Source organism: Abramis brama (genome assembly GCF_963993115.1).
Source record: "Abramis brama genome assembly, chromosome: 17".
NCBI classification, from domain to species: Eukaryota; Metazoa; Chordata; class Actinopteri; order Cypriniformes; family Leuciscidae; genus Abramis; species Abramis brama.
In genome coordinates this window covers 15,473,817-15,499,027 of record NC_139979.1, presented here as the reverse complement: position 1 = coordinate 15,499,027, position 25,211 = coordinate 15,473,817, and the positions used below count along the sequence as shown (strand labels likewise).

The 25,211-nt window shown below is 38.2% G+C and overlaps 2 protein-coding genes across 2 annotated transcripts in view; one reads left to right on the top strand and one right to left on the bottom strand.

Annotated features, from left to right (window-relative positions):
* The window catches only part of invs (inversin), a 32,451-nt gene extending 30,775 nt beyond the window's left edge, over nucleotides 1-1,676 (top strand). Inside the window, exon 18 of the mRNA XM_084088069.1 lies at nucleotides 270-1,676. Coding sequence (XP_083944195.1) covers nucleotides 270-388 — 119 coding nt within the window. The 3' untranslated portion in view covers nucleotides 389-1,676. The remainder of the gene's footprint in view (nucleotides 1-269) is intronic.
* tex10 (testis expressed 10) lies at nucleotides 1,667-25,131 on the bottom strand. The gene is made up of 16 exons (XM_084088070.1): nucleotides 24,878-25,131; nucleotides 24,154-24,358; nucleotides 22,263-22,771; nucleotides 21,948-22,157; nucleotides 20,205-20,451; nucleotides 20,003-20,115; nucleotides 19,141-19,400; nucleotides 18,916-19,054; nucleotides 17,573-17,742; nucleotides 16,479-16,656; nucleotides 12,538-12,626; nucleotides 12,291-12,424; nucleotides 3,298-3,378; nucleotides 3,033-3,202; nucleotides 2,036-2,246; nucleotides 1,667-1,869 (listed from the first exon to the last, which is right to left on the bottom strand). Exons 2-16 carry the CDS (start codon nucleotides 24,331-24,333, stop codon nucleotides 1,759-1,761), a joined length of 2,802 nt encoding a protein of 933 aa, XP_083944196.1. The 5' UTR covers nucleotides 24,334-24,358; nucleotides 24,878-25,131; the 3' UTR covers nucleotides 1,667-1,758.
* Between the last annotated feature and the right edge of the window lie 80 nt (nucleotides 25,132-25,211).

Below are 25,211 nucleotides of genomic sequence, written 5' to 3'. Positions count from 1 at the left end.
CCAACGGCAACAGCCCTTCATCAGGTTTTGTCGAATCAGTGTTACCCGTCAATGTCTGTTGTCATTGGTCAGCGCTCGTTTTCGCCATTGAATCAGTGTTTGTCAGGTCGTGGAACGTCTTAGAAGTGACATACTGTAATCTGCTGTTTGTCTGCATTGGTCAGCGTTTGTTGGTGCAGTGTGGACTGGCCTAATGAGACTTCATAAAAAATCATAATTATTCCAAATGTTTGACTGATAGCATATGTGTGTGCTTTCTTGATCCACAGTGAGTGCCGTCGACTGTGTGAGCCTGGTGGATTCTTTAAATCAGGCAAAGCAATACTCTTACCATCTACGCCCATCCAGTACTGGCAGTCAAAGCAGTCAGAACAGAACTAAGAACTAACACCACACAATGGACCCCAACATGTGTTTTTTTTACAGGAACTAAATCTCTCTAAGAGACACAGGGATTATATGCACTTAAACTCATTTGATGTCTATTTAAACTATTGCATGAGGTACAGTGAACTCGCATGGTCCGTGTCTGGGTTTACATATGAAATCTGCAGTATCACCTTGATTATTGCAGAGGTTAGAGGTTAAAACCACAAACACAACAAATGTATTAGATAACCTTTCATTCTGTCAACAACAGGTCATATACCTGTCGTAAGGGTGACGCCTTACATAAGACCACCTGCATGGGAGACCACTGAGTTTACATTAAAGATGTCACAAGGCTGTTGAACTGCCCCTCTCTTTGAAACATACTCATATTTTCAGCCCATTTCTGATATTGTTACAGATCTAGGCATTGTATTCTTATACTCTATCGCCAGCCCTATTTTTGAGTGGGTTGGATTATTAATACATTTTATTCATCATTTTAAATCATTGTACTCTGTGTATTTTTTTTACTATTGATGTATTATTGTAAATAAATTTTGTAAAAGTGAAGATACCTCAATTTATGTGTTAAGAAGGGAAAGATTTTGCTGTCATTTTTGCTAGAATCATCTTACCTCAGACTTTGTTCTTAATCCTGAGTAATAATTACGCTAGCGTTCAAAAGTGTGAGGTTGGTGAGATTAATTTGATGTTTTTGAAACACTCTTATGCTCACCAAAGATGTATTTATTTTAACAAGAATACAGTAAGCTTTTAAAAACTATTAAAAAAGTGTTCTATTTTAATAGTTTAAAATGCAATTTTTGTAACATGATCGTTCAGAAATTGTTCTAATATATTTGGTTAACATTTTTTCTTATTATCAATGTTGAAAACAGCTGTGCTGTTTAATATTTTTGTAAAAACTGATAATTTTTTTCAGGATTCTTTGATGAATAGAACGTTAAAAAGTACAACAGTTATTTGAAGTATTTTATAAAGATACAAATATCACTTTTGATCAATTTAATGCATCTTTGATGAATATAAGTATTAATTTATTTGGAAGAAAAAAAACTTGCTGACCCCAAACGTTTGAACATAGTGTTCCCATTTTTAAATTCAGAATTCTTTAAGAAACTTTAAAGCAGCAGCTGTTTGTATGTTCCAGTTGCTTTGAGTAAATACCATTATTTCATGAATTCAGTTGATTACGAAACAGTGGGTAAAAAAAAAAAAAAAAAATCTCCAGGTCTATATTCATAAATGTGCAATAAATCTGAAACCGAACTAATCAGTTCATTATCACAAGGTTTATTTTCTTCATTTTGTACAAAACGACTGGAATCAGAAAACAAAAAGAACATGAATGGCTGTGGTCAGCAGTTAATAGATGTCCCTCATGGCCATGTTGGCCCGCTGACCAGACATTGTCACGCTGTAGCAGTACAGCAAGTCAGTCAGCCACTGCTCGCGAGTCTCTCCACCATAGAAATGCTGCAAAAACAAACAGTAAAGAGTGTCGGCAGTGTGAGTTTAAGCTTTAAACTTTTAAACTAAATTTTTAATATGTAAGCATTTTAAGTTTGATCTTTTGAAGCAAAATTAAAATGGATGCATGCAATTTTAAGCATTACACATTACATATTTTGATGTGCCATACCGTTAAGTCCTGTATGATTTGTTGCAGTAGACTGGCGTTGGCCATCATGTGGTTGCGTAATTGAGTATGCTGAAGAAGTAATGACAGGATCTGTGCCAACAGGGGGAGCTCTTCCTCACACAGGTCGCACACGCGAAAAGACTGCAGGACCAATCGCAGGAGCCTCGGTACCGCACTCAACGCAGCAAAACATGCCTCCCACACGGCATCCCTGAAGGAGATAAACGTTTTGACAACATATTTAGTTTTCGTTTTGAGCGTTAGATTGGACCGCCCATTTCTTTGAAGTCAGCATAAAGCGGAAGTTTGCAACAGTCTTTTCTTTACTATTGTGACGTGATTGTGAGGGAAACAGATTCTCGAACAAGAAAAAATGTAGGGTGGGACTTATTTTTGTCCAGTGGAATTGGATTGTAGTGGTTTACTATTGCTGTAAACTCATGAGTGACAGGTTGTCCCGCCTTAAATAATTATGTGCACGGATATATCATTTATAATACTGAAATATTCCATAAAAAACAAGAATTGTCCATTTCGATTTCATGGTGACTTTAACCACAAGCCCCAGTTTGTAACTAAGATCGCATGTGCTATGATATGTGAAAAAAGGTGGCAAAAATTTTATGAATATATTAATAATTGGTTTATATATTTATAAATAATGATTATATATTTATTATTATTATTATTCAGAATAATTATAATTAATATTTCTTATATATTACAGACAAATTAATAGACACTTGTATACTAATTCTGAATAAATAGATTGCTGATAAAAACTTTTAGGCACATCAAAACAAGCAACTATTTTCAAATGTTTTTAAAAAATTTTTATTTTGCGGTCTTCATGAGACTGCCCTTTTTGGACTTTCCCCAGTCCTGTTTTCCAAATTCTCTTTGCTGTATTATCCAATAGTCTTCGTTGTGGTATATAAATGTTACTCTATGCAAATATTGTGTGTGTGTGTGGGTGCGAGAGTGTTAGCGAGCACACCTCTTGCGGGCACTCTGCTCCAGTTGTAGCAGCAGATTGAGCATGCTCAGGCAACAGTCAGACAGGAAGTGGAGGAGTGTGTCGCTGGGCAGGAAGTTGACATCCAGTAACCGGGGAACACACCTTAAAATCGCTGCACACACACAGTCTGGCACCACGGCGAGTCCACACTACAAAAAGATGGAGAGAGTCTCACCACAAACCGTGTCTGGCTCCACTGCCCACTCGCATGCAAAACATTCAGTAGAAAAACACGTTCACTCACCAGATTCTTCATGATGGCGTTCTGTATTACATCAAAACACTGTGCACGAGATCCCAGGGTGTCCAGGCAGTGACACACCACCTACAAACACAGTGAAGAGATGTTGATGAACTGAGCAGGTAAATTAAGTTTTCACACAGCAGAGTTGAGGCCGCTCTGAGCACCTCCAAATTCTACTAAAATGCACTACTAAAATATGCAGCTGACACATCTTAAAGATGGCTCTGATGCTGCTTTTGTTCTATGGACATGAAATGCAGCATTAATGCACCCTTAATGTCAGCATGAAACAGAAATTGTGACCAACTTCTCTTCTCTGTTGTGATGTATATCCAAGTGAAGCATGAAGCAATAAAGGGCAGGACTGGATTTTGTTTATCGAGATTTGATTGGATCGTAAAAAAGTGGGCATTTTTAAGTAATGATGTGCATGGATAAATCATTTATAATAAACACTGCAACATTACATAAGAAAATAAGAATTACCAATTTTGATTCAATGGTACGTTAAACTTTGTATTTGACAAAGTATATATTTTTTAATTAGTATATTTCAATTAGTATATATATCTTATTAAAAACATAAAAAAGAAATCCGAAATTATAATATACAGAGTATACATTTGATTAAAAATAAAAACATTAAGTTAATTTATAAAATATATAATTTCATCATAAATAGAAATTCAAAATGATAATTATAAGTAAATATTTTATTAAGTTAGAAAAAAATAAATCACAAAATATACTGTCATGAGCAGAAAAAATATATATATATATGTGTGTGTTAAAAGTAACATTTCATTTATCATGTCTTTATACATCTGATTTTAGTGTAAAAATGGCAAAGTTGATAGAAATCAAACTAGATGAAATGAAGATAAACAGATTTTAGAAACATCTTAAGAAGAGAGTCATTTCACAGCCTGAAAGCTGAGAGGCAGGTGACACCTTTTCTATCTCAGTCTACAAAGAACCCTTGAATTATACATCACAACATCTGACACATACAAACGGTTTAGGTCGGACAAAAATAAATCCCCAGGCCCAGACAAAAGAGAAGTCTGCAGAGAACAAAGAATCCTATAGCACACACACACACACAAATATACAGTGACGGGCTCAAAGGGTTGGACCGGTCTGTTGTAATGGAAGTTGACACTGGACAGATTAGCGACACCCTGCCACTCTCTGAACTGATATTTTATGAGCACAAACAATAAATAAGTGTGTGAGTGTATGTGTGTGAGAAATCTAATAGTGCTAATAGCATTAGGGCAGATTAGATTAAACAGATGAAGGCGGAACAGAATGTCATTCAGAGCAGGTTATTATCAGACATTAATCAGGCTAACAGTGTTAAGAACACATTACGCATGCTTTAGATTAGAGACGCCTGATTGGCAATAAAGGAATGGACCCCCAGCAGCCATGTGCTCTCGCTCTCTCTCACACACACCACTCAAACCTAATTTGATGCTAATTGCCGAGCTATATATCTGAGAAACAGTAAGTGAGAATTTTCTTTAAGAGTGTGATGTGAAATCCCAATAGGATTAGAAGCACACTTTTTTAGCACATTTTGTTTTAGCACATTAAGATATTCCAGCAGGGCTGTAAAAAAAAAGTGCTAAAATGATTTTCATAATAAAAAATAAAAATTGAAATTGATTAAAAATTGAATATAAAACTACACACTATGGTCAAAAGTTTGGAATAATAACTTTTTTTAATGTTTTCGAAAGAAGCTCACCAAGGGTGTATCTATTTGATCAAAAATACAGTAAAACAGTAATATCATGAAATATTATTACAATTTAAAAGTACTTTATTTTAATATATAAAAAAAAAAAAAATTATTCTTGTGAATTTTCAGCAGCAATACCTTTAGTCTTTTGGGGTAGGAGATGTGTGTGTGTGTGTGTGTGTGTGTGTGTGTGTGTGTGTGTATAAAGTGAGGAAAATAAGTATTTGAACACCCTGCTATTTTGCAAGTTCTCCCACTTGGAAATCATGGAGGGGTCTGAAATTGTCATCGTAGGTGCATGTCCACTGTGAGAGACATCATCAAAAAAAAAAATCCAGAAATCACAATGTATGATTTTTTAACTATTTATTTGTATGATACAGCTGCAAATAAGTATTTGAACACCTGTCTATCAGCTAGAATTCTGACCCTCAAAGACCTGTTAGTCTGCCTTTAAAATGTCCACCTCCACTCCATTTACTATCCTAAATTAGATGCACCTGTTTGAGGTCGTTAGATGCATAAAGACACCTGTCCACCCCATACAATCAGTAAGAATCCAACTACTAACATGACCAAGACCAAAGAGCTGTCCAAAGACACTAGAGACAAAATTGTACACCTCCACAAGGCTGGAAAGGGCTACGGGGAAATTGCCAAGCAGCTTGGTGAAAAAAGGTCCACTGTTGGAGCTAGTGTTGTCACGGTACCAAAATTTCAGTATTCGGTACCGATACCAGTGAAAATCCACGGTTCTCGGTACCAATTTCGGTACCAAAGCTTAATTTAGATTAAATTTACATAATTATATTAAAGTGTATATCACAGTTACAAAGATGGAAACTGTAGTATTAAAAACACTTTACAATAAGATTCCATTTGTTAGATAACATTAGATAAAATGACCTAACAAAAAAACAATAGTTATATACTGTCGCAATTATTCTCCTTTAGGGGTTAATTTAAAAATAAATTTTTAAAATCAAAAGTTAACATTATTTCTGTCAACATTATTTAATGCACAATGAATGAAGTGAACAAACATGACCAATCAAGTGTTTGTATTAAATAACATTCACAAACATTAATTAATGTTGTAAAAATATATTGTTCACTCAATGTGTTATGTTAGATGTTAATGAATGGTATCTTATTGTAGCATTACCAAACTATACAGGAGATAAAATATGTTTTATTTGACTTGACTATACTTTTATTTAATCCAAAACTGTATTCATATTTAACTTTAAAAGGGCTTTTTAAACCTGCTAAGAGTTATCCAGCCAAGAATAAGACTAGAACTGCTTTTCTGACGGACTGATATTAATGACGGCTTTTTATTTCTCATCTCCATAAATATATCTAGTAGTAAAGCTAATGCAAGGGCTAGAAATCAATTAATAGGCCTATGTCACACTTCCTCGTCGTCATGGAGAGCGCAGTTCGCACAAGCGTTTGTACTCCCGTGGCGTCTGTCGTTGCTATGCATCCATGAACGCGCATGGAAAAGCGAGCGCGCCGCTTCTATTATGAGCGCGCTTGCCGCGCGCCATTTGAAATAACGTATCTGCACGCGCAAGAACATCAGCACCACATCAGCAGCAGCACCGCCGATCGCCATCAGCGCTTTTATGAAGAGGACGCAACTGCACGCGCTTCGGGCATGCACGCGCATCAAGTACCGGGTTTGAGAAAACCTGGTACCGTGACGTTTAAAAAAAAATTAGTACCGACTTGGTACCGAAGTACCGGGTCTTTTGACAACACTAGTTGGAGCAATCATTAGAAAATGGAAGAAGCTAAACATGACTGTCAATCTCCCTCGGACTGGGGCTCCATGCAAGATCTCACCTCGTGGGGTCTCAATGATCCTAAGAAAGGTGAGAAATCAGCCCAGAACTACACGGGAGGAGCTGGTCAATGACCTGAAAAGAGCTGGGACCACCATTTCCAAGGTTACTGTTGGTAATACACTAAGACGTCATGGTTTGAAATCATGCATGGCACGGAAGGTTCCCCTGCTTAAACCAGCACATGTCAAGGCCCGTCTTAAGTTTGCCAATGACCATTTGGATGATCCAGAGGAGTCATGGGAGAAAGTCATGTGGTCAGATGAGACCAAAATAGAACTTTTTGGTCATAATTCCACTAAACGTGTTTGGAGGAAGAAGAATGATGAGTACCATCCCAAGAACACCATCCCTACTGTGAAGCATGGGGGTGGTAGCATCATGCTTTGGGGGTGTTTTTCTGCACATGGGACAGGGCGACTGCACTGTATTAAGGAGAGGATGACCGGGGCCATGTATTGCGAGATTTTGGGGAACAACCTCCTTCCCTCAGTTAGAGCATTGAAGATGGGTCGAGGCTGGGTCTTCCAACATGACAATGACCCGAAGCACACAGCCAGGATAACCAAGGAGTGGCTCTGTAAGAAGCATATCAAGGTTCTGGCGTGGCCTAGCCAGTCTCCAGACCTAAACCCAATAGAGAATCTTTGGAGGGAGCTCAAACTCCGTGTTTCTCAGCGACAGCCCAGAAACCTGACTGATCTAGAGAAGATCTGTGTGGAGGAGTGGGCCAAAATCCCTCCTGCAGTGTGTGCAAACCTGGTGAAAAACTACAGGAAACGTTTGACCTCTGTAATTGCAAACAAAGGCTACTGTACCAAATATTAACATTGATTTTCTCAGGTGTTCAAATACTTATTTGCAGCTGTATCATACAAATAAATAGTTAAAGGGGGGGTGAAATGCTATTTCATGCATACTGAGTTTTTTACACTGTTAAAGAGTTGGATTCCCATGCTAAACATGGACAAAGTTTCAAAAATTAAATTGTACGTTTGAAGGAGTATTTCTGTTCCAAAAATGCTCCTTCCGGTTTTTCACAAGTTTCGGAAAGTTTTTTTCGAGTATGGGCATGTGTGACGTCAGATGTAGCGGAATTTCCTTATACGGGTCCTAAGGGCACTTCTCCGGAAGGACGCGGGCGCGCGCGCAACCGTAGACCAGAGCAAGAGAGCGAAAGCAGTACGCCCATCAAAGCGCTATGCTCGGCTTTAGGGAAGTCAATGTCACCAAAGAAGTGGGTTTTTGGTTGCCAGGGCAAGACAACCCTGCACAGATTCCCAAAGAACCCAGCGTTAAGGGACCAGTGGATGGAGTTTGTTTTTCCAGAGCATCAACGGAGGTTGTGCAAGACTGTTTGTTCCCTGCATTTCGACGATGATTGTTTTATAAACAAAGCCCAGATCGACGGATTTGCAGATCGTATAATGCTTAAGGATCGAGCAGTCACAATGATAAAGGTTCGCGGTCGTGCGTTGGAACCGGGCGGTGAGTAAAACTGCTTCAAATGTCTCTGTGTGTTGTTAGCTCGGCGCGTTAGCACAGCTTTAGCTCCGCCCACACGGCCCGCCTTCAGCCGCTCGTTTTTTTCCGGAAAGACTCGGTACAGCCTATCTTTCTTTTATAAATATAATAAAACTAAAGACTTTTTGGAGATATGAAGGATGCAATACTACTCTATTCTGCCATGCAAAGGCAAAAGACCGTAACTTCGTTTTTGGTCGAAAATGAGTTATTTATATTTTTGCCACATTCAAGACCTCCTTTATAATGTGGATAAGTATCTTGAATCAATTCCGTTGTTTTTTCGAGAAAATAATGAATTGTCTTAACAGTAACTTCCAAAAGCCCATGAGAAACAAAGGCAGAACACCGTAACATCAGTTACCGCTCTTTGGCTTTGTTTTGGAACGCTCGAAATGGAGTTACGGCACTCTGCCTTTGTTTAGCCGCGCGTCAATATGAAGTTACTGTGCCGGTGTTCTATCAAATAATGCTACCTACCAGATTGTACGCTTATCAGTCCCTCTAACTTCTGATGTCCTCAGAGCTTTGTCCTGCACAGTGTTGCGGTCAGAACATTTGGTATGATCTGAACCCGCCGTCGACAAACGTGCGATATCGATCGCGAAGGATTATGCAGAGTTGACAGAAAAACGTTACACATTGCCGTATCAGATGAATACAACCAAGAATTAAAGCCCCGCCTCACTCAGTTCGGGTACAGGACCTGGTTGAAACACTCGTGCATCTAGCTGGCAGAGTGCCAAAACTTCACCGGCGCCTTCAGCCCCGCCCTAAACACGGTCGAGCCAATGCTGGACTAATATATCAATGGAGGTATTTTGTCATGTCAAATGTATTAATAATGCCATCAGAATGCAACCAAAGCCCATGATAGCAATAAGTAGATGGCTATAAATAATTGTAAATCATACACAATAAATGCCATGATCACTAGATTTTATACAGGTGTTACTATAATGATTTTGTTAATGGTGATCAGCAACCAAATATTGATAATGTGGAAGTTACTGCCTTTTGCCTTGGCATGACTTCTCACTTTTTGCCGACAATACAAAGGCAGAGCACAGTAACTTTAAAATAGTGGTCAAAAATCAATTTTGAGCTCAAGATTTTTTTATGTATATAATTTCCATTACTAAAACATCTATTTGCCAGATTTCCAGTGTCCTACCTATAATTAATTTGACGGGACAACTAAAAATCTTTAAAGTCATTTTTCTCAGTTCCACACTCTAGCGACTTAAGGTCTTTTGCCTTTGTAGGGCAGTATAGGTACTCAAGATTAACAGGAGATTGAGTGAAAATGAGCATTTCACCCCCCCTTTAAAAAATCCTACATTGTGATTTCTGGATTTTTTTTTTTAGATTATGTCTCTCACAGTGGACATGCACCTACGATGACAATTTCAGACCCCTCAATGATTTCTAAGTCGGAGAACTTGCAAAATAGCAGGGTGTTCAAATACTTATTTTCCTCACTGTATATATATTATATATTACACTCACTCACACACACACACGCACGTATGTGTGTGTGTGTCTGTGTGTGTGTGTGTGTGTAATAAATAAATAAAAGGCACATAAAATTGAACAAAAGGCACATTAAATTGAACAAAAGTGACAGTAAAGACATTTATAATGTTACAAAAGATTTCTATTTCAAATACACTATATATTCTTTTGAACTTTCTCTTCATCGAAGAATCCTGAAAAAAATTTAACTTCCACAAAAATATTAAGCAGCAAAATTGAAGAATAAGAACTATTTTAACAATTGAGAACCAATAATGATCAATAACTGAGCTCCAAATCAGCATATTAGACTGATTTCTGAAGGATCATGTGACACTGAAGACTGGAGTAATGATGCTCAAAATTCAGCTTTCCCATCACAGAAATAAAACTTCTTTTAAATTGTAATATTATTTCCCAATATTACTGTTTTTACAGTTTTTTTTATTTATCAAAAATTGGGCTTCGCGTGGACTTCCGGGAACCCTCTTAATGACGAAAATTCGTGGAAAGTGAACAGCTGAAGTATACTTTGGACTTTAATCAACATAAGTATTCTTTCAAATTAAAAAAATAATTATTAAAAATAATAAATAAAAAGTATCTAATGGTTTAAATATATCTTTATTTAATATCATTTTTTCCCACAAGGTTGAGACTGCAATTAACCTGTACCAAAATGCTACATGTGTTTTTGTAAGGCAATTTCTTTACTGTTAAAAATAATTTCTAATTAAACCCAAGTTAAGTGATTGAGCTGAGAGAAAGCGTGTCCTGTGCTTGTGTACGCGAGGAGGGAATCAGGCTCTTTTCCTCATTAAGGCCCATTATTCTCCATCAGCCTCACCTGCTGGCATCATCTCCCCCGTCACTCCTCATTACCGTATCAACGGAGATGCCAGCCGTCCCTCTACACCTATACTGTCTGATTGACTTGGACACAAAAAATGAAAGTCCAGAGAAAATTGCATAGAAGAATTAGCTGTGTGTGTGCAGTAAAAAGAGAAGGGGTGGGGTGGGGTGGGGGGGGGGTGGGGGGGGGGGGGCAGTAAGAGTCAGACCCTGGCCCGAGGGAGTGGTTTTGTTGGGTTTTAATTTCCGTGTAAAATGTCAGGTGGTGATGGTGTCCGCTGGCTGGCATTAGCATTTGCTTTAGCCAGGAGCGCTCTGATAACCAGCCCTTATTGAAATATGGAGACACCTACACCGGTGCGATGCGATAAACCTTCCCTCTGCTCAACGAACTGGCCGTCTCCAGGGGGAAACTAAAACACACTTGGCCCAAGTGGCCCTGCGCTGATTCAAGTGAACACCTGCTTCTTGGTAGAAGTTGAAAATTGCACCAGGTTAGCATGAAAAAAGACGATGCGATTAAGGTGAACAGCATGACCTGGTTCAAAACACTTCTTGGTTTATAAACCAAGACTTTTTAAGTGCACTTCTCTAGTGAGCACAGGAAAATACTGTTACCGTTTCCTGTTAATGTATATATAATTTTCACGTGTGCATGAAAAAGTTTCCGTTTTTTGTTTGTGCAAAAATATTATTTTGCAAGAAAAAATATATATTTCGAAGCTACTTGTGTACGCACAAAAGTCTCAGGTTTTATCAGGCAAATATCACATTAGGGGCTCTGTGCTATTAGAGATGTCAATTTAATGCATTCATTTAGTGTGATTAATTATGAAAAAACAATACATTAATATTAATCGCAATTAACTGTGTCCCTGACCCGTGTGTAAATTACATATTCAAGGAAGTTACACGTTTTTGCAACAATGTAACAAATGGAATGGCTTTGAGAAGCACTTTCAACATTGAATTAATGAAAATTCAATTTTGAAAGCAATTTTTTTTAGCACAGATGAAATACTGTGCAAAAAAAACCCAACAACAATCAATATATTGACTTCTAAAGGCACTTTTTAATCATGTTTATTCAACTATTTTGCCTTTCACAATAATGTGATGTCTTTAAATTATATATTTTGATTTTCATCTAAATTTCATGGGGACTTTTCTTCATTCACATATTGTTATTATTGTGTATAAAAAATTAAGCACTGGACAGAAAAAATATTTAATGCTGAAAATGCTGTCCCAGGCAAACGTTTAATGCAAATGCAGTCAACAGACTGCAGACAGACGAGTGGATTGACACCAGAACCACCGCATGACTGACACAAGCCAGACTAGATGAGAGAGGAGAGGGGCGCTCACAGGGGACAGAGTGAATGACAACAGGATTAGAAACAGCGATTGAAAGCAGAACAACTGACATAACACACATGCTGGAGCAGCTGAAAGTGGAGAAAGGGACTGTCAGATAAAAGAGAGAGAGAGAGAGAGAGAATCACCTCCACCACATCCCAATGATGTAGAAACTGCTCCAGGGTGGTAGCGAACACACTGAGGGGCGAGAGTGTAGAGGAGGGCAACAGGCCATCTTCATCCGTGTCCTGCAGGGCCCGCAACATCTCAGAGGAGAAACCTGAAGCACAGGATCATGGGAACACCGTTTTATATCAATATCAAGCATGCTGTCAGTACTAGTATCGTTGAATGTGATGCATGATCTGTGTGTGTATACAAGTGTGCGCGCACCTGTTAGTGTGGTGAAAAAGAAACTGAGGTAATCTACATCCTTCACTGGCACATCCTGTGAACTGCTCGACCAGCCACTCAGAGGAGACCTGCGGGGAAGCACACACGCATTACTGTGCAGTGGTCCGGCACTGATCCGCTCTCCCGTTACACATCTCACACTGTACCTGTGTGTGTGCGTGTGGTGAGAATGTCAGTCTAAAAATACTGGCCATCTGAGATCCTTCATTTCCTTTGAAATCAACCTCCCACCACAAACACACTCACTTTCAGCAAATGAGAACACTCACGGTATTAAGGAAACGCTGGGGTCATCCTCACAATATGGCAGACATCACTTACTGTTCCTTCAGAAGATTTTAAAACATTCCTGAAGCACAGGATCATGTTGATAATTTATCCATTTAAAAAAATAATAATGTGTAGGAATGAATGCTATATCAAGATTTCGTTTTTTGTATCAAGTTAAGTCTTTTTTGCTCTTTAATCTTTAATGATTTTTATAAAGTAAATGTAAGATAAACATTTACTGGACTGAAGCAACTTGGGTTTACTTGAATTTTCATATACCCTTGTTTCATGTTAATGTAAATGTCAAATATGACACAACAGGCTTTTGGGGAACTTTTATTTGTCCATTTCTCATTTCTCATTCATTTGCAATGAATTGCATGTATGAGCCATAAAAGGCTGGATTCCATGTGATGCTGTGCTTCTATGTGTGCGTTCAAGGCTTCAGCGATAACTTTATGGCAAGATATTTTAGAAGTAACCATTTTATAGTCACGCTTTTCTGAGAAGGAAATCAGAAAGAACCAGTGTGTGTGTTAAAGCTATTCAGGGACAATCCACGCAGTCTTATGATTCTCCCTTATTGATGTGGATCAGCCTCAAGGCTAATAATGTGAATGGGTATCTGATCTTTTACTTGTTTGATTTCATTTCTCTTGTGATTGTGGAATGAGCATGTGCTGGACTTCCTTAATGCATACTGATTGGCATATTTCCCATCAAACCATTAGTAAAAAGGGGCCGGAGTCTGGACACACAAACACATACAGAGAGATGCCCCTAGAAAAAAGTGCTACTATTCACTGTCTTTCTGTGTGCCAGCCACACACACACACACACACAGATAATATAACAACACACACTCTATTGCTAAACTATTAGCCATTCTTGTCTAAGTTTAGCAACACTTTCTGAACCCTATGGCCACCATTCAAAACTCAACAAGAGTTAGCTTTATTTCGCTGATGTGATCAAAGCCAAATTCTTGCGAAGGACAAAATGTTCGGTTCATGTTGTTTAGAGGATTGGCTCTCTTAACGGCATGTCACGCAGTTCTGCCATGAACAGAAGCAGCCTTAAGTGATGCTTGGCTTATCACGGAGGAATCCTGTCATGGGTCCAGATTTTTTCAAATGTGCAGTCAGTGTGAATTCACTTGCCGTAGCATTTGTTTTGGAATTTCGGTGCGACTCTTAGCAGGGACCTAGACGATCGTTCAACGTCTTATCTAAAGAGTAACACTGCCCTCTGTAGGTCTCCGAGCAGACTTAGCCTAGTGCTGTTGTTATGAGCAAACAGAGAGCCCAGAGGAAAGGCGGTGTAACCAAGACACATTCACACAGGGACTCTAAGTTACACAGTCAGTGTGTTCTGCTCCCTTTAGGATTTAAGGGGAAACTACAAATAAAACAGTGGCTTTAGGCTAGTGACTAAAAGAAACACAGTGGGGACACAGCATGTCACAAAGATACACACACAAATGTACTTGCACACAGCCTAAGGCCCTCAGCATGCAGAGGAACTCACAAAGGAATATTCTGTCAATCATACACGACTAGTTTACACTTGTAAGCTTATCAGATCAGTCCTTTTATAAGACTTTCCTAAATAAGAACATATGAAATGATAAAAATGTGATAAACCTTTATAAAGATGTGTATTTTGTATATGAGGTGCACTATGTTATTATTATTTGTTTACTATTATAGTACTTATTAATATTTTGAATTAGCTTTTATTTTTATATTGTCATTTTAGTTCAAGTTTTAGTCATTTTGTTGTAGTATTAGTTTTCTATTTAAAATATTTGTATTTAGCTTTATTTTATTTTATAACGGATTTATATTAGCAATTCAGCGTAAACCTATTTCAATAGGAAACATTTCTAATTTTCACACATTTTTCATCTAATATTTTACTGTATTTCAGCTTTATTTTAATTAGCAAAATTGATTTTGAATAGTTTTGGTTTTAGTTAACAATAACAACACTAATGAGATGACAGTGTCTAAGTACCGTCTGTTTGCCATTTCATTAAATTATTCTATTTATGTTTTTATTACAGCATATTATTAATTACATTGATGAAAGCAATGATGGTTTAAGTTAATGATGCAGCATTTGTGAATAAAGCAACAGGCTGATTTTGTATCATATCTCTTATTTCTAACTCTTTATTTCATTCAAATAAATTACTTGTTTATTTGTGTTAAGAGTAATCAACAATAAAACTACTCAAAATGCCCATCCCTGCTCCTTTCCTGAAGACACTCTCACTAAACAATATTTCTGAAACCCCTTTTTAATGTGAGTGTATTATGTTACTACAACTTGCCAAAAACTGCAAAATACTAAGGCCTGGTTTCACAGACAGGGCTTAGATTAAGCCAGGATTAGGCCTTAGTTAAATTAAGTGAAAATTAAATAGTTTTTATAAACGTGCCTTAAAAAACATTACTGGTGTGCATCTTGAGACAAAACAATGGCACTGACATAAGATATGTCAGCGCAAGTTGCTTTCAGTTAAAAGAGCTCAAACATGCATTTTAGTCTGGGACTAGCCTTAAGCCTTGACTGTGAAACCGGGGGTAAGTGTTGCGTATACCAAAGACAACGATAACTCTGAATATACTGAACTTACTGCAGTATGACCTCTGCTTCACTGCGCAGTGACTCGTGGCTCCGTTCCGCCGCATTACGGCCAATCGCGGTTAATGACTAATGGTCACGGCCAATCAGAGTTAAGTGGGAGAATTGGCCATCCTCTTATCATGCTGCAGAGTGCTTGGCTGTCTCTGATTGGTTAAATTGTTTGATTCTATTAGCAGTGAAAACTCTGAGGCTGCTGTCTCCTCTCGGCAGTCGTAGAAATCAGAGTCACATTCTAAACATATCAGTCAGATGCAGACAGACACTCCCCTCCAGGGCTGAGCTGCATATGCATAACAATCCACACTGATGCACTTATTTCCCCATTTTAGCAAGTATTATGTGTTGCACTTTATTTCGATGTTACACTTTAGACATTCTACTAACTAAATACTTTGCAACTGCAAGTCAACTACCAGTCATTAGAGTATTAGTAGACTGTATAGTAGACTGTTAGGATTCTGGTAAGTAGAATAAGTTGACATGCAGTTGCAAAGTTACTTATAGTCAGTAGAATGTCTGTTGGGGGAGCATCAAAATAAAGTGTTCCCAGATATTAAGCAAACAGTCGACTAATACTCAACAAATAGCTAGTTGACCTGTAGTTGCAAAGTTACTTAAAGTTAGTAGAATGTCTAAAGTGGACCATCAAAATAAAGTGTTGCGTATTATGTTTGGCAACGCTCGACTCATGAGAATATACTACAGCAGTAGTGTATAAGAAATTCATATATGTAAGTATTCTGTTTTAAATTAATTCTTAAATTAAATCTCTTGTCCAAAACCTAGCACATATGTATTTCATTCAATGATGAAAAGTAGTGATAAACTCTACATAAAAAAACAACAACAGAAGATTATTTCACAAGTGATTATGCAAAGACATTGTGGAATTCATTTCTAAAACCTTACAAAAACATTTCAAAATGTCCCAGAGCGGAACACTGGAAGCAGACTTAAGGACTGCATTAGTGCATGCTGATGTGTCATAACCCTCATACCTCAGGTGTATGGTGCGTATTAGTGTTGTGGCGAGGCTCGCCGACACTCTCCCAGTGTTGCAGACCTGGCTGAGACATGCCAGAAGCTCTGCGGGAAACGCTGGCAGGAAATGGAGAATCTGAACCAGCCTCTTCTGGGACTCCACAGGCAACACAACCACACAGCCGTCCTGTGGATCTGCGACATGATCACATACAAATATATTTCACAGATTAGCATAAACCGAGAAACATTAATACAATAGATATGCTCAGCATGGAAAAGTTCTAAAAAAAAATATATACAATAATTAAAAAAACATTTATGAAATAAAATTGTACTAATACATAGAAAACTACTGCTATTTTAAAACTCGAATCACCCTTAGGGGTTGACTGCTCTATTTTGAGATTGATTATTCATTCTGATTGTGAAACTTGATGGGAAAAGAAAGAGCTCCACCTAGTGACAGATTTATCTAAATGCTAACACTCAACAGTGAAGGAAAGAATGCAAGTGAGAAGAGAGGGAGAAAAAAGTAAGAGAGAAAGAGTTTTGTCCTGTCAGTGATCACAGAGAGACAGACATTATTAGCTGCTGACGCACGCTGCTGATGTCATGAGTGCTAACACACACAAAGAGAGTGCTGTGCTCCCGAAACACAAAACTACAGAATGCTTATATCACACACAGAACCAGAGACGCCACCACTCTAATGCTCTCCCTCACTACCGCCCGTTCTCTTACACAAGACTCTCTCATGCACACACACACTATAGACCTTATGCGCCAGAGAAACAAGCGCACAGCCATCTTTAGAATTTTGTGTTTGAACTTCTGTTTTGCGGCAGCTCTGTATATTTCTATGGCACCCCTGTCGAACAGCAATTAGCTGGTGAATTTACTTATTGTAGAGCAAATGAAAGTCATTGACATGAGCTTTGTTATGTTTGAAGCAGACCGGGAAGATTTACTCATCCGTAAGATCTTACGTTCATGCTGTGACACAGAACACAACGAGCTCAGTGCTGAAAAGTGGTGGGGCTACATGAGGTCTATAGTAGTGAGAGAGTATGCTAAACAGTTGTTTTTGTGTATGGGCATATATGATTACCATAGAGACCGCAGGCATTTTTCTGAAGACTCTGCAGAAGGTCTTTGTTGCCCCTCGCGGCAGCTGGCTGCACCGTCTCCAGCAGTTGTGCTGAGAGTTGAGGATTCCTGCTGCCCAGCTGAACCAACTGCACCGGCAGTGACGCCAACCAGCGCGCCAGAATCCTGCTCCTGAAAGAGAGGTAGACTTCAGACTCTTCTCATTATCACAAGGTGCATTTCTAGACTTAAACAATAAAAATATGCTAGGGGGGATTCTTCAGTTTACTTAAATACAACTCGTTTCACAAACAAACCTGAATACATGGAAAAAATATGGCAAAATTGTAAGACCATACAGATAAAAACTAAACATATATAACCAGTAGAGGTTGAACGACTTCAGATTTTTTTAAGTCTACATTTATGTGATAATAGTCGCTGATGATGTCATGAACAAATAAGCCTGAACCTTGGGTTGACAGCTGAGACTCGAACGCAAGTTGCCTTGTGCACAGCTATGGCATATGACACCGCGCTGCCCACAAGACTATTGCTCCTACATAGCTTATTTTTATCAGTTCTTTTGTCTTTGGGTCATTATATTTTTCACAGATTTCTGCTCATTCTAAATCAGACACAGATAAAATAGCACAGTAAAGATATTTAAATGCATTAGTGAGAGAGCGATTGCATAGGCCATGATCAGCGACTAGTCGACGTCAAGCTTAAAGCATCATGGCAGAGCATTACAGTCGACTAGTCTGTACAACCCCCTTATAAACTAGAAATTTTTTTTTTTTTTTTTTTTTTAAATACTTATTCCTTTCCCAGCTTAGACAATGAGCTGTAACTAGGCTGATACACAGTTCAAAAGTTTTGGGTCAATTTTAAAAATGTTTCCTATGCTCACAAAGTCTGCAGCTATTTGATCAGAGATACAGTAAAAACAAAAATATTTTAATATATTCTAAAATGTAATTTATTCCTGTGATGTCAAAAATGAATTTTCAGCATCATTACAGAGTCACATGATTCTTCAGAAACCATTCTAATATGCTGATTTGCTGATCAAGAAATATTTCTTATTATTATCAATGTTGGAAACAGCTTAATATTTATGTGGAAACCGTGATACATTTTTTCAGGATTCTTTGATGAACAGAAAGCTCCAAAGAACAATTTATTTAAAATAGAAATCTATAACAAATGTCTTTACATTCACTTTTGACCAATTTAATTAATCCTTGCTGAATAAAAGGATAATTGTGTGTGTGTGTGTGTGTGTGTGTATGTGTGTGTAAAAATATTGACGCTGGAATAAATGGGTTTGGGTCCAGAAATTTTTTTATGGTGGGCACCTACCTAGCAATATGAGGGTGGTTCTGATGCTCTTGAATGTAGAGCTGACTGAAGAAGCGCAGCAGCAGAGTGCGGACGCTCACACTCAGGTTCCTCTGCTGGTACTGCACAAACACAGCCTGCAGGAGATCATCTGTCACCACTGCAAACACACACACACACATTTTATATCCAGCAGACCTTTATTAGAAAACAAAACTTCGTCCTCTATTAAGAAAAGGTTCTCACCTCGGCTGCGCTGGGTGACAATCATTCTCCACACCACCTCCAGTAAGGCTGCCAGGTGCCTTGAGCTCAGCTTGCCCCCACTGGATAACGTCTCCCTAATAAAGACCCTGATTGGTCCGAGCCAGTCAGCATCTTCGACTGCTACGTGATCCTGGCCCCTAAGACTGAGTGTCACCATAACTTGACACAATGTGACGTTTACGGCCAACGGTTCCACGTTACCCCCAGCAACCGTTTCGCTTGCTACTTGTAGCCTAATCCTAAAAGCAAAAAAAGAGATAATTACCTTCATATAGAGCAGTAGTTCTTAAACACTAGGAGGACTCCTAGTGTTAGGAGGACTCCTAGGAGGGTGATTTCAAATGAAATAATGATTCTTATTATTAATATATTCAAATAATCTAACAAACATATCTAGAAGTCGATCATCAATTTAAGTAAAAAGAACAGTTTGCTTTAACATAGAATATATAACATATAATGATGTGCAATAATGTATACACGTTTTATAACTGGGTAATCTACTATAATCTAATTGGTTATGTCTTTTTTAAATTATTTTACACCTTTTGTCCAGCTGGCATAACAGGGCTGGGGAGTAGAGGGGGTTAGTGTTATTTGTTTGGTTGGTTGGTAATAAATAAAATATTCAAAAAAATCTAAATTTTAAAATGCTTAAAAACATACAATCAAGATGTAAACTGAAAACTTTTTTTTTTCTTTTTTTTTCTCATAACTATTGTTTTTATTAAAGAACATACAGTTCTTGAAACTTCTGGAATCACAAAAATGAATTGTGCTTCATTCACTTACAATTATTACCATCATGTCTGTTAATAAAGCATATGGACTTTTTGGTCACCTCTTTCCATCAGCTTTTTTCTTGAGTCTTGCTACTTCCAGCAGGCCGTAGGGGAAGTTTTTCATGAAGTGTTGTTTGAAATCTGTCAGGTATGAGTTCCGGAACCAGGCATCCTGCACGATACAGTGGAAACAGGGTTTATGTGAGCACACCTGGCTGTACAACATCAGTGATGCTGCCACTGCAGTGTAAGTGTATGTACCAGTATGTCCTGTTGGTCTCTCTGTGGGGTGAGTCTTCTCAGTAACTGCAGTATGGTGAGGATCTGGAACATAAGAGCCATGGACTCGGCTGAGAGCAGGTGGCCGCTGTCCATCTGCACGCGCTCTCCACCTGCCGCCTCAACCCAGATCTCCAGCAACAGAGGCACCAAGGTTCCTGCAAAGCCCTGCACTGTCTCAGCTGAGCAGAGTTCCTTATTCATTCCAGCCCCTGGCTTAGAGTCAGGCCTACACAAAACAGACATAAAGACAAAACAATGATCATCATGATATAATATGTAAGAAACGGTATCAACACTATCAAAAACAGTAGCATAATAACACTAGTGCACAGATCTGTAGAACAAGTAGGTTACAGAATGAAATATGCCAAATATGCAAATACACTGACCATGAAGAAGGCTATGCTTTTTCAATCAGTTTACTAGTTAACCTTTCACAAAGTCATGCTAGAAACATTCATAAGAGCACTAGACAAAGTTCTTATTACTTATCCATATATAAATGCTTATTAATGAAAACATTTACTGTAATTAGCATTGTTCCATGAATAATAAACAAACAATTAAAAATTGCCAAGCCTTTGTATTAAAAAATTCTAATTTAAAAATTGTCCATCCCCCCAAAACAGACACAAAGTGTAGAATGGCAAAAAGGTTCCAACAAAATACACTGAATGTAAAAAAAAGAAGACAGATATGAGGACAAATAGGAGAGAGGCAGGGAGGAAGCGGATAGAGATCAGGACGAGACAGAGACCTTTTATATAGTGTATATAATGAGTTGCATTTGTAGGTTTAGACCATATAATGGCAATGAATAGTGACCATGATCAAACTAAAAAAGAGATGCCCCCAGAACACTTGGAATATACGGTATGTTGTGTCTTTTTTCAGAGCTGGATGCTGGTCGCTATTCGCTGTCATTATATGGACCAGCTCGAGCGGGACACTTTTTTTTTTTTAAATCTCCTTTTGTGGTCCAAAATGAAAGAAGGGCACCAGGGGTGAGTAAATGATGACTTAATTTTCATTTTTGGGTTAACAAAACATTTAACTATATCAACCAGTTTTTTTCTATGAAGGGCCAAAAACAAACTTAATTGAGGGCCGTGGGCAAAAACAATCTTGCGTTATTTCAACTTATAAATTTAAGGAACTATATTAAAATTAAAGTGGTTAACCCCCATTTATGATTTAAATAATTTAGTTAAAAACAGAAACAAAAAAAAAACATTATTTTGTGATGTTAACTAAGGCAGTTACAAAATGTGATTTTTACACTGAAACTTTCAGTACAATGAAAACAAACAATTAGACTGAGTATTATACAAAAGACTGACATCAGTAAAACAAAACAAAAAATTGTCTTGGTTGTCTGTGTGTCACTGCCTCAATATCATGACTGCGCAATTACTCCATTACTGTGCCAGCACCTCAAAAAGGGCATTCTATTATTTTATTTTTTTAATATTTACTTATATTCTCTACATTTACAATGCAAAAAAAAAAAGGAAGCTAAATTAGACAAAATACATTGCAATTTACTGCATGGCAGGCCAAATCAAAGGTCATAAGGGGCCAATTTTCATTCCCTAGTTTGGGCACCTCTGAAATAAACAACAAACTTTCATGCAATATTCAGTTGGTCTACATGATGAAGGACATTCTGATAATGAAAAGAGAAATTAGTCAGCAATCATTTAATGTAACAATGAAACGCACCTTAGGCGATAAGTGGAGCGAGGGGTGGGCACGGCTCCAGAATTTTCAAACACTTGGATCCTGCCCTTTCCAAAGACATGCTCCTCCCAACTCACATCTACAGGCATCACCGAGCCTTTCTCTCCAGCCCACATTCCAAGGCCAATCCTACTGATCACGTCTTCCTCCAGAGGTCTTTCCTCAACAACTGCCTGCAGAAAATTGCCCAACCTAAAAATGTGCGCATGCACAAATTATTATGGTACAATAAATAATAACATAGCAAACTACACAGAAAGTGACACACTTTTATGTAAATTTTCTTTGGTGCAATACCTGAGCAGCACAGTAAGTCTCCATTGCTGTGCTGTCACCGAGCGATTTGTGCTGATAGTCAGAGAATAGCCCCCTTTCCCAGATTTATCCAGCCCTGTTCCAGCTTTCCGCCTTTGGGAGATGAGCTCCAGAAAATTGGCCAGCAGAACCGTATGTCTCTGAGACAGAAGTCCAGGATAGTGCTCTAGCAGCACATCTAGGACCCGGAGAGCATCTTCCTGGATGGGTTCTGAGATGTGGGTCATGGCACAAGTGAGGTGGGCGCTGAGCAAGGGGAAGAAGGGTGCTATGCGTTCGGCGGAGATGCACTGAGCGATGAAACGCAGCAGACGAACTGCAGCTGCGCGCACGGAGCCGTCTTTGTCGGTGAAGAGGGCCGCCACCTCGGAGAGCACAGCTGACGCATGCTGCTCAACCAGAGTAGGGTGAGCGGAGAGCAACTCCCGCAAACCCACCAGAGCTCCCTGCTTCACGTTACTGTTGAAGTGGTGCAGCTGGGACAACAGATCCTGAGAGAGAGAGAGAGACAATGGAAGTGTGATTAAGTAAGGGTTAATGCGAGGCATGAACCGTCCGACACGCAGCGGAGGTCCGCCGAAGTCCATTAATACCTGACAATGGACACCTCGAAGGGCATTAACCCGCTTATACCATGGTCACTTGCCAAATAACACATTTTTAAAACATTACTTTATATTTTAATTAGTTTTACAATCGAAATCTAATGTTTTTACAAACAATAACTTGGTTTCTGAGATATTTATAGTCCACTCAGCTCGTAGAACCCTTCAGTTTTGTTTTGATACAATAAATTGTAATTTGTAATTGTAAATTGTACTTTGACTGCCTGTTGCTATGGTTACTTACAGCTGATGTAGCCAGCGCATTTATTTATTCATTTCGAACGGTAAACAGTCAGTTTCACCAGAACTCCTTTACTAGGTGTCCTTTATCACCCTGCAGCCAATCAGAATCGAGTATTCACCCAGACCATGGTATAAAAAAAAGATAATGAACTAGGGGTGTAAATTGGATGTTTTATCACAATATGATCTGACACTGACTCTCTTAGCTGGTGATACGATATTTGCAGATCCCTGAAAACATGCCATAATGCGATAACGCATCAACATATCGATATTACAATTGTATGTGCCATTTTTGCACAACCTGTTACATTCTTATTAACTCACAAATGCAACCAAAACATAACATTAACATTTAATTGAAATATTTGGAAAAAGAAAATTCTGTATTCCATTTGGGATCCACCAATACTCCAGTTTTGAAAAAAATTAAAATAATAATAATAATAATAACAATTTGGTCCATAAAATGTTAAAACTTTATCAAATATTTATCAAATATTTGATGACAGCTCAGTGACACAATGCTGATGTGACTAACATGAGTGTGTCGAAATAAAGGTGCATCTTAAAAATAAATATGTTGCATTTATCATATTGTTAGTCATTTGATCGGCAGCACGATTGGGTTGCACTGTCGCCTCACAGTAAGAAGATCCCCAGCTGAGCCAGGAGTCCTTTCTGTGTAAAGTTTGCATGTTCTCCCAGTGTCAGCGTGGGTTTCCTCTGGGTGCTCCGTTTCCCCCAAAGACATACATGGTTATGTGGATAGGATTTGCTAAATTGTCCATAGGAGTGTGTTTGAGTGTGAATGTGTTGTGTCAGGAAGGGCATCCGGTGAAAAACCTGTGCCAAATCAAATGTGTGTGTGTGACGCAGACCCTGCAAATGAGTGTGAATAACGCTAGCAAGATGGATGGAATGTTTATGTTTATGAAGTCCATATTTATGTATTGTTACACCTCTATAAGTACCACAGAAAGATGAGGGTCAGTGGAAAGTGTGAGATTGTGCATTTTATGTACCTTGATGTCGAGATTCCTGTGTGTGGTCGGTCCTGAACTCCCATGCTTCAGCTGCTCTGGTAAACGGATAGTTTTTGATCTGAAGTTGACGTCTGTTGCATTGTCAGCTTTTGGCTTCGTTTGGCCAACCTTTAGCTTATTTTTCTGAAAATCGCCTTGCCTTTTTCTTTTTTTGGACATTCTTCAGTTGTTAAAGAAAAAAGGACTGTAACAAAAAGTAAAACAACACTAATAAGGGTTTTGAGCATCACATACTGGATTAAATATGACATATTATTAAGGTAATAAGGTTCTATTTCATAGTTCCTTTACATTTAAATTATTCTCCAAATAAAATCATCATAAAAACATTAAACACAGCAAACAAAATGCACAGTTTGGTCCATATCTTCCCATGTATATTGTATTGCAATAGAATGTAGTAATGAGATGACAAAACAGAGCGCCACAAGAATCATCATGCAAATGAGTACATATAATATATTATCAGTTCAGTTAATAAGACAATTTACAGTACCAGATATATGCTATTAGCTATAACTTAAACGTTTGATATGATGATTACTTTTTACAACAGTGTGCATACTAGTGTAGCTCTAAACACTACGCAGCCATAAAAAATACATTATCGGCGATTAACGCCATTGCAAAAATTCATTTTACTCAGTTTAAATACAAACACCACAACAAAAACAACGACTTTAGATAAGTTTATTTTACTAACCACAGAGAATCACTCGTGCTGCTGTTGAGCCATAAGGGGTCCTTCAGTCTCTGTTGAGATGATAGACCGGCTAAACAGATGCCTGATTAAATTTCACACAACAACTATTTCTTTTGGCTATTTACTTAATAAATGCAGAAATCCAAACACTTACAATGTATTTTATTTGAACTGAAATGTCTATGTAAATACTGCAATGCACAGTCACAAATCTAGATAGTACGGCAGTCTTTGTCAGGAGCTGAAAAAAGCTCGCTTCAAAATAAAGGTTTTTGCTTGTGAGTCTAGTTCTCTTCACCTCATGTGTCTCAAAAGTTTGAAGTTACTTAATTCA